This window comes from Rhinoraja longicauda, chromosome 41, assembly GCF_053455715.1.
Source record: "Rhinoraja longicauda isolate Sanriku21f chromosome 41, sRhiLon1.1, whole genome shotgun sequence".
Lineage (NCBI taxonomy): Eukaryota > Metazoa > Chordata > Chondrichthyes > Rajiformes > Arhynchobatidae > Rhinoraja > Rhinoraja longicauda.
Genome location: NC_135993.1, coordinates 2,568,879 through 2,578,184, shown reverse-complemented (window position 1 = coordinate 2,578,184; position 9,306 = coordinate 2,568,879). Strand labels below are relative to the sequence as shown.

General features: G+C 49.3%; 1 protein-coding gene across 2 annotated transcripts; it reads right to left on the bottom strand.

Annotated features, from left to right (window-relative positions):
- Nucleotides 1-851: 851 nt before the first annotated feature.
- Nucleotides 852-6,215, bottom strand: opa3 (outer mitochondrial membrane lipid metabolism regulator OPA3). 2 transcript variants are annotated; one of them, XM_078431051.1, is made up of 2 exons: nt 6,036-6,215; nt 852-3,498 (listed from the first exon to the last, which is right to left on the bottom strand). In XM_078431051.1, exons 1-2 carry the CDS (start codon nt 6,175-6,177, stop codon nt 3,170-3,172), a joined length of 471 nt encoding a protein of 156 aa, XP_078287177.1. In that variant the 5' UTR covers nt 6,178-6,215; the 3' UTR covers nt 852-3,169. The 2 variants fall into 2 exon arrangements, with proteins under 2 accessions (XP_078287177.1, XP_078287178.1); XM_078431052.1 differs by lacking the exon at nt 6,036-6,215 and adding an exon at nt 5,350-5,427.
- Between the last annotated feature and the right edge of the window lie 3,091 nt (nt 6,216-9,306).

Below are 9,306 nucleotides of genomic sequence, written 5' to 3'. Positions count from 1 at the left end.
CACTTTCTCCTCCACTCCCCTACGTACTAGGGACAATTAACCAACAAACCCGCAAGTCTTTGGTATGTGGGAGGAAACCGGAGCACAAAGAGGAAACCCAGGCAGTCACTGAGAGAATGTGCAAATTCTGCACACATGCAGCACCCGAGGTCAGTATTGAACCTGGGTCTCTGGCGCTGTGAGGCAGCAACTCTACCAGCAATGCTGCTCAATTGTGATCCTGTTGGAGAATTACATTGTCACTATCATTACACAAGGTTTAAAAAAATGGCCTTGGATAATTCTTACCCTTTCATCCCTGCCACTATCTTCTACCCCTATCTTCATTTCCCATCTATTTTGTTACATAAACACTTGGGCACAGGCGAATTATTTTAATATCTCGTAAGAATTGACCCCCCAAAATAATCTGCATTTTTAGGGATATCAACTAAAACAACAAATTTCATCCCTTTAGAAGCTTCGGACAATCACTTGAGCGCAAAAATCACAGCAGACCCCATTTGTAACCTTTGGTGCTAATTTCTTGAAAGTTTATGAATCTAAAGCACTACCTCTGGCTGCCGCAGTTTAAAAGGTGCAGGAAGGATCTGCAGATGCTGGTTTAAACCGCAGGTAGACACAAAATGCTGGAGTAACTCAGCGGGACAGGCGGAAGGGTCTGAAGAAGGGTCTCGACCCGAAACGTCACCCATTCCTTCTCTCCCGAGATGCTGCCTGACCTGCTGAGTTACTCCAGCATTTTGTGAATAAATACCTTCGATTTGTACCAGCATCTGCAGTTATCTTCTTGTAGGGACAGGCAACATCTCTGGAGAGAAGGAATGGGTGACGTTTCAGGTCGAGGCCCATTCCTTCTCTCCAGAGATGCTGCCTGTCCCACTGAGTTACTCCAAGCTTTTTGCGTATCTTCAGTTTAAAAGGTGTTTGATTGTTGACCTCATTGGGACTTCCACGGGCGATCAGTGGGTTGAATTCACCCCCTGCGGCCAGGGCTCTGAAACTCCATCAGCAGAGATCCGTTCCCATGCCCGACTTTGTGGGCCGGTATCTCCGCCTCTCAGCGGCTTAGGCGGACTGTTCCGGTACCTCTCGGTGGCCATGACCTCTGTTGGTCTGGAAAAACGGATAAACCTCAGAGGGTCTGGAACCAAGGGTGCCAAAAACAAAAGAAAATTGGTGGATTTGTACTATGATTGGCTGTTGCAAGTTGAGTGGGAGAATCGGCATTTTAAATAACTCAGCGGGACAGGCGGAAGGGTCTGAAGAAGGGTCTCGACCCGAAACGTCACCCATTCCTTCTCTCCTGAGATGCTGCCTGACCTGCTGAGTTACTCCAGCATTTTGTGAATAAATTCCTTCGATTTGTACCAGCATCTGCAGTTATTTTCTTACACTATCATTCCTCCTTCTAATGTGTTTAATTTAAGGCGATTTTCCCTGGTCAACCATTCCCGTTGTTCAGAGTGAGTTATGTTACATTTCATTTAAGTACATCTAGGATCAGACCCACGCCTGAAAATTGAGTCACATTCATTTCCCCACACTCCTGCCCCTAACGATCAGTTATCCACAGAAGAGATGGTGGGGGAATTATCAGCAACTGAGATTTTCTACGTCGAAAGTGCTGTGTTAAACGCTGTGTTAAATACTGACTGCCACATTCTGTACACTTGCGAAAGATTTCTCTTAAAAACAACTTAGCACGCGGCGAAGAGATGGCACACTTATTGTTACATTTGATTTCACAAATAGATTAGTGGCAAGCCCTTTACTCCTTGAAGTTTGTTTCTCTGTTCTATTATATGATGAATCCCACTTTCGGACACTGCAATATTAAAGTTGTAACTATAAAGTGTGAGTGTGGCAGCAATTCAGATAGAGAGGGAGGCTCTCTGAGAAATACATTGTTATAAATTAATCTTTAAGGACAGAAACAACTTAATGTACAAACTCAAAGCATTTACAGTCCAGGCTGTGCTATTGAGCTGAAGCTAGTTACACTGAAGGATACAACGCACTGGAATAACTCAGTGGGTCAGGCTGCATCTCTGGAGAACATGGATTGTGACCCAAAATGTCACCTATCCATGTTTTCCATTGACGCTGCCTGACTTGCTAAGTTACCCCAGCACTTTGGTGTAAACCAGCAATTGCAGATCCCTGCCTCTATAGTTACACTGGAAAGGCAATCTAAATTCAGTGACCTGGAGATAATTCTATCCCCACCATTTTATTCAGATGTTCAACAAAATAATACTCTTACATCATCACCAAAATAGCTTCTGCCAGACTCCGGGATGACACAACTCAAAATGCATTTACTGGGGTAATCATCACAGATATACAGTAAAGTATTAACAAGGAACTCCAGATGCTGGTTTATACCACAGAAAGATATAAAATGGTGGAGTAACTCAGCAGGTCAGGCAGCATCTCTGGGGAACATGGATAGGTGACATTTTGGGTCAGGAAACTAAAGAAGGGTCCCGACCCGAAACGTCATACATTCATGTTCCCCAGAGATGCTGCCTGACATGCTGAGTAAGGCCACCATTTGATGTCTTTCTTTGGTATAAACCGGCATCTGGAGTTCCTTGTTGCAACATTATGTTGTGAGTCCATTTGTGTCAGTGTATGAGTGAGTGCTGGAGGACAAGTTGTGTGGGAACATCCTTCAATGGAAAGTGGTGCTGGACAAAGATTCGCCAAAAGTCGCGTGGATTTCCTGGTAGCCACGAGTTCTGTTAGCCTGGTGATAATGCTGCTTCTTTAATACGGATTCTGTGCGTCACTGCCTGCTGGATCACAGTTTCAGTCTCTGACCTTTTAACAGCAGCTCGAGCGGGGAAGGTCTTAAAGCAAACAGGGCAACATTTAGACTGGACATGATCAGCAAAACGTTACGGGGCCTCATCAACCAACCATGCTACTCTTCCTGCCTGCGGGAGGCTCTTGCTTGTCTCCACAGAGGAAAGAAATGTCTCACTGCGAGCTCACATCTACCCCATTAATGTGAGCAGGCGCTTAAACGTGGTGAATCACACCTTCTGTGCAGCACTTCCTCACCTTACGTAACACACATCTGTGGCTTCTCAATCCAAGCAGCAGTCTGCTAAACATCTACGTCCATCCACTTCAATGGATTCTCCCCCCTGGGGTCCAAAGGTTATTTTGTGGCCTGAGCAGGCAGCGACAGAATGAGCCGGTTGTTTTCTCGAAGGCGGGCGTCCAGTTCCTCCACAGTCAATGAGAGTTGAGCCACCTGCTCCTGCAGGCTGTCCAGCGTGCTGCGGAGTTCCTCCTCTTTCTTGGCCGTATTCGATGCCTGCCGTAGGTATTCGGCCAGGATGCACGCGCCTCCCACAATAAAGACGATGGCCTCCCCCAGCAGTTCGGAGCCCAGGTCTGCCGCTACATCCTCGTTCAAGGGTTGCACCTCGGCACCTTTGAACCCCATCATCCTCATCTTCATCTTCATCTCGAACCAGTGATATACTGCAACAGAAGAACCACAGTGTGAGGCAATAGACAATAGGTGCAGGAGGAGGCCATTCGGCCCTTCGAGCCAGCACCGCCATTCAATGTGATCATGGCTGATCATTCTCAATCAGTACCCCGTTCCTGCCTTCTCCCCATACCCCCTGACTCCGCTATCCTTAAGAGCTCTATCCAGCTCTCTCTTGAATGCATTCAGAGAATTGGCCTCCACTGCCTTCTGAGACAGAGAATTCCACAGATTCACAACTCTCTGACTGAAAACGTTTTTCCTCATCTCAGTTCTAAATGGCCTGCCCCTTATTCTTAAACTGTGGCCCCTTGTTCTGGACTCCCCCAACATTGGGAACATGTTTCCTGCCTCTAACGTGTCCAACCCCTTAATAATCTTATACGTTTCGATAAGATCCCCTCTCATCCTTCTAAATTCCTGTGTATACAAGCCTAGTCGCTCCAGTCTTTCAACATATGATAGTCCCGCCATTCCGGGAATTAACCTAGTAAACCTATGCTGCACGCCCTCAATAGCAAGAATATCCTTCCTTAAATTTGGAGACCAAAACTGCACAGTACTCCAGGTGCGGCCCTGTACAACTGCAGAAGGACCTCTTTGTTCCTATACTCAACTCCACTTGTTATGAAGGCCAACATTCCATCGGCTTTCTTCACTGCCTGCTGTACCTGCATGCTTCCTTTCAGTGACTGATGCACTAGGACACCCAGATCTCGTTGTACGTCCCTTGTAACTAACTTGACACCATTCAGATAATACTCTGCCTTCCTATTCTTACCACCAAAGTGGATAACCTCACACTTATCCACATTAAACTGCACCTGCCATGCATCCGCCCACTCACACAACCTGTCCAAGTCACCCTGCAACCTCATAGCATCTTCCTCACAGTTCACACTGTCACCCAGCTTTGTATCATCTGCAAATTTGCTAATGGTACTTTTAATCCCTTCATCCAAGGCGTGGGGTTCTGCACTCTTTCATCAAGGGGACCGCCGAGAACGAAGAGAGACCTCAAATTAAATGTGTTAAAAATGGTTTGGGTTAAAATGGGATACTTGTAACTCGGTGCCCTTTATGTGGCGTCTCTTAGCATACTTTTGATCCCCTGATGTAAGAGTGCAGATCTTAGGTATGCAAAACAAAGAAGATAGACACAAAATGCTGGAGTAACTCAGCGGGACAGGCAGGATAGAAACAGAGAAACATAGAAAATAGGTGCAGGAGTAGGCCATTCGGCCCTTCGAGCCTGCACCGCCATTCAATATGATCATGGCTGATCATCCAGCTCAGTAACCTGTACCTGCCTTCTCTCCATACCCCCTGATCCCTTTAGCAAAAAGGGCCACATCTAACTCCCTCTTAAATATAGCCAATGAACTGGCCTCAACTACCTTCTGTGGCAGAGAACTCCACAGACTCACCACTCTCTGCGTGAAGAAATGTTTTCTCATCTCGGTCCTAAAAGACTTCCCCCTTATCCTTAAGCTGTGACCCCTGGTTCTGGACTCCCCCAACATCGGGAACAATCTTCCCGCATCTAGCCTCTCCAACCCCATAAGAATTTTATATGTTTCTATAAGATCCCCCCTCAGTCTTCAAAGCTGGGAATGGACCTGAAGCGGGCGATGCTGCTGAGACTCGTACGGAAGGACACCGAGCTCTACCCCAATGACCCAGAGAAACGAGAACGCATCTACGACAAATACAAGGTCCAGCGTGAAGCTTAGAAACATAGAAACATAGAAAATAGGTGCAGGAGTAGGCCATTCGGCCCTTCGAGCCTGCACCGCCATGCAATATGATCATGGCTGATCATCCAGCTCAGTAGCCTGTACCTGCCTTCTCTCCATACCCCCTGTGTTTGGATGATGTTTCGGGTTCCCACCCTTCCATTCCTGTCACTCTGCCATTCCCCTCTCTTCATCCTTTATCTCTCACTTCTCCCCACTGTCATTCCCCCACCCCACATTCACGTCTCCCCACCCTCCCACCGAATCTTCCCACAGACTCATTCTTATCCCTTCTCCCAATCACTCTTCCCCAACCCCTCAGTCCCCTCCCACTCTCTCTCCCCTCCCCACTCACCAATTCGCCCCATCCCTCTCCCTACCCTCCCCACTCCACCAATTCCCCCACCTCTCTCCCTACCCACCCTTCCACCAATTCCCCCATCCCTCTCCCTACCCTCCCCACTCCACCAATTCCCCCATCCCTCTCCCTACCCTCCCCACTCACCAATTCCCCCCTCCCTCCCACTCTCCCCCCCCACTCTCCCCCCACTACTCTTCCCCACTCCCATTCATCCCTCCTCCATTCTCAATGTCACTTTCTTCCCCTCAACCAAGCTTCGCCGCCGAGATCCCGCCCCCCTCTCCCAGCCGGCTCTTCATTGGGCGTCAGGCGCCCGCCCCTCCGACGCCATTGGCCGCGGCGGCCGTCAGTCAGGCACAGCAGGTTAGGTTGCACCTGCCGGCCGGGAACGCGGGGCCGTGAGGCGGGATCCCGGGCCGCGGGCACTCACTCTGCGCCGGCGGCTGGCAGATGTAGGCCCTGAAGAAGGGGCTCCTCCGGGCGTTGGCCTTGAGGGAGTTGGCGAGCGGGCGGCTGACCTGCCGCACCCCCAGCATCAGCAGCTTGGCGATAGGGAAAGCGCCGACCACCATGTTGACGCCCGGCGCCGCCTCGGCCTCCGCCCGGCGTAATGGCGTCACCCTGACTACCCGATGCCGTCTCCTCCCGGCGTGATGGCGTCACCCTGACCACACGGTGCCGTCTCCGCCCGGCGTGATGGCGTCACCCTGACCACAGGGTGCCGTCTCCGCCCGGCGTGATGGCGTCACCCTGACTACCCGATGCCGTCTCCGCCCGGCGTGATGGCGTCACCCTGACTACCCGGTGCCGTCTCCGCCCGGCGTGATGGCGTCACCCTGACTACCCGATGCCGTCTCCGCCCGGCGTGATGGCGTCACCCTGACTACCCGATACCGTCTCCGCCCGGCGTGATGGCGTCACCCTGACTACCCGGTGCCGTCTCCGCCCGACGTGATGGCGTCATCCTGGCTGCCCGGTGCCGTCAGTGCCCGGCTCGGCGTGATGGCGTCACACTGAGGGAGGGGAGAGGGGGAAGAAAGGGAACACGTGGGTTGGATTGGCATCATGGCTGGCACACATGTGATGGGCCAAATGGCCTGTTCCTGTGCTGTAGCATTTTATGTTCTAACAAAATGATACATTTTTTAAACATTAACTACTGCCAACCCAGGAATGCTTTTGATATTAACTCGCACTATTACATACTGACACTAGATGGCTCACATATTATTACATACTATTACTTACTGACACTAGATGGCTCACTAAGTCCACTTGAACTGCATCCTTCAAGCAGCTCTTCAGCAGTGAGGCTGATTTACACCAGAGGTAGCCTGGCTGGGGAGTTTTGTGTTTGGGAGTTAGTGAACTTATTGCAGGGATTGTAAAAAAGGGGACACAAACTCATTAATGTTTTTGAATGCAAAAAGAGAAATAAATATTTACCACAGTGGTGCAGCTGTCAAGTAGCTGCCTCACAGCATCAGAGACATGGGTTAGATCCTGACTACGGGTGCTGTCTATACGGAGTTTGCACGCTCTTCCTGTGACCGAATGGGTTTTCTCCGGGTGCTCCGGTTTCCTCCCACATTCCAAAGACGTGCGGGTTTGTAGGTTAATTGCTCCTAGTGTGTATGAAGAAGTAGGATAACAGTGCGCACAGGTGATCGATGGTCGGCATGGACTCGGTGGGCCAAAGGGCCTGTTTCCACGCTGTAATTCTAAACATAAAAAACGAAATCTATTTCCTTAGATGGCAGAGCTGCTGCCTCACAATACCAAAGATCTGTGTTTGATCCTGACCTTGGGTGCTTCCGTGTGGAGTTTGCATGTTCTCCCTGTGACTTAGGAAGAGGGGATGTTCAACGAGATCTGGGTGTCCTAGTGCATCAGTCACTGAAAGGAAGCATGCAGGTACAGCAGGCAGTGAAGAAAGCCAATGGAATGTTGGCCTTCGTAACAAGAGGAGTTGAGTATAGGAGCAAAGAGGTCCTTCTACAGTTGTACCGGGCCCTGGTGAGACCGCACCTGGAGTACTGTGTGCAGTTTTGGTCTCCAAATTTGAGGAAGGATATTCTTGCTATTGAGGGCGTGCAGCGTAGGTTCACTAGGTTAATTCTCGGAATGGCGGGACTGTCGTATGTTGAAAGGCTGGAGCAATTAGGCTTGTATACACTGGAATTTAGAAGGATGAGGGGGGATCTTATTGAAACATATAAGATAATTAGGGGATTGGACACATTAGAGGCAGGAAACATGTTCCCAATGTTGGGGAAGTCCAGAACAAGGGGCCACAGTTTAAGAATAAGGGGTAGGCCATTTAGAACGGAGATGAGGAAGAACTTTTTCAGTCAGAGAGTGGTGAAGGTGTGGAATTCTCTGCCTCAGAAGGCAGTGGAGGCCAGTTCGTTGGATGCTTTCAAGAGAGAGCTGGATAGAGCTCTTAATGATAGCGGAGTGAGGGGGTATGGGGAGAAGGCAGGAAAGGGGTACTGATTGAGAGTGATCAGCCATGATCGCATTGAGTGGCGGTGCTGGCTCGAAGGGCTGAATGGTCTACTCCTGCACCTATTGTCTATTGACTGTGTGGGTTTTCTCTGGGTGCTCCGGTTTCCTCCCACATCCCAATGAACTGCGGGTTTGAAGATTGATTGGCTGGTGTAAATTACTGTTGCCGTCCTCCCAAAACCGTGTGTGTAGTAATGATCGGTACTGATGATTGGACAAAGATCATGTTTCCATGCTGTATGAGCTTGAAACCACACAGATTCTTCAGAACTGCACCATCAGATTCAGGAACAGCTCTGAAGAAGGATCTCGCCCGAAATGTCACTCATTCCTTCTACCCAGAGATGCTGTCTGCCCGGTGAGTTACTCCAGAATTTTGTGTCTATCTTCGATGTAAACCAGCACCAGCAGTTCCTTTATACAGCTTTTTCTTGTTATCATGTCTCATAAACTATCTCCCATAAACTAAGAGTGTAGTCCCAATCTTCCATCCTACCACATTGCCGACATTGCACTTTTATGTATGTGATTGTGCAGGAAAGAACTGCAGATGCTGGTTTAAACCGAAGGTCGACAAAAAATGCTGGAGTGACTCAGCGGGTCAGGCAGCATCTCAGGAGAGAAGGAACGGGTGACGTTTCGGGTCGAGACCCTTCTTCAGAAGAAGGTCTGACGAGGGGTCTCGACCTGAAACGTCACCCATTCCTTCTCTCCAGAGACGCTGCCTGCCCCGTCAAGTCAAGTTTATTTGTCACATACATATATAAGATGTGCAGTGAAATGAAAGTGGCAATGCCTGCGGATTGTGCTAAACTACAAAACAGAATAGAGAAAAAAAATGTAACACAAAAAATAAATTAATACAGTAAATTAAATTAGTCCCTGGTGATATGAGAGTTAACAGGCCTGTGGGAAGAAACTATGTCTCATCCTCTCTGGTTTCACAGCGTGACAGCAGAGGCGTTTGCCTGACCGTAGCAGCTGGAACAGTCCGTTGCTGGGGTGGTAGGTGTCCCCCATAATGTTGCTGGCTCTGGATCTGCACCTCCTGATGTATAGGTCCTGCAGGGGGGCGAGTGTAGTTCCCATAATGCGTTCAGCCGAACGCACTACGCTCCGCAGAGCCTTCCTGTCCTGGGCAGAGCTGAATCTGAATCTGAATTACCTTTATTGTCATTCAAAATGAATTGAAC

Excerpts from the sequence above, each read along its gene's own strand:
- opa3 (XM_078431051.1), bottom strand. The coding sequence starts at position 6,177 with ATGGTGGTCGGCGCTTTCCCTATCGCCAAGCTGCTGATGCTGGGGGTG. Across the intron at positions 3,499-6,035 it reads CTGCCAGCCGCCGGCGCAGA|TATATCACTGGTTCGAGATG; the intron begins GTGAGTGCCCGC and ends CTTCTGTTGCAG.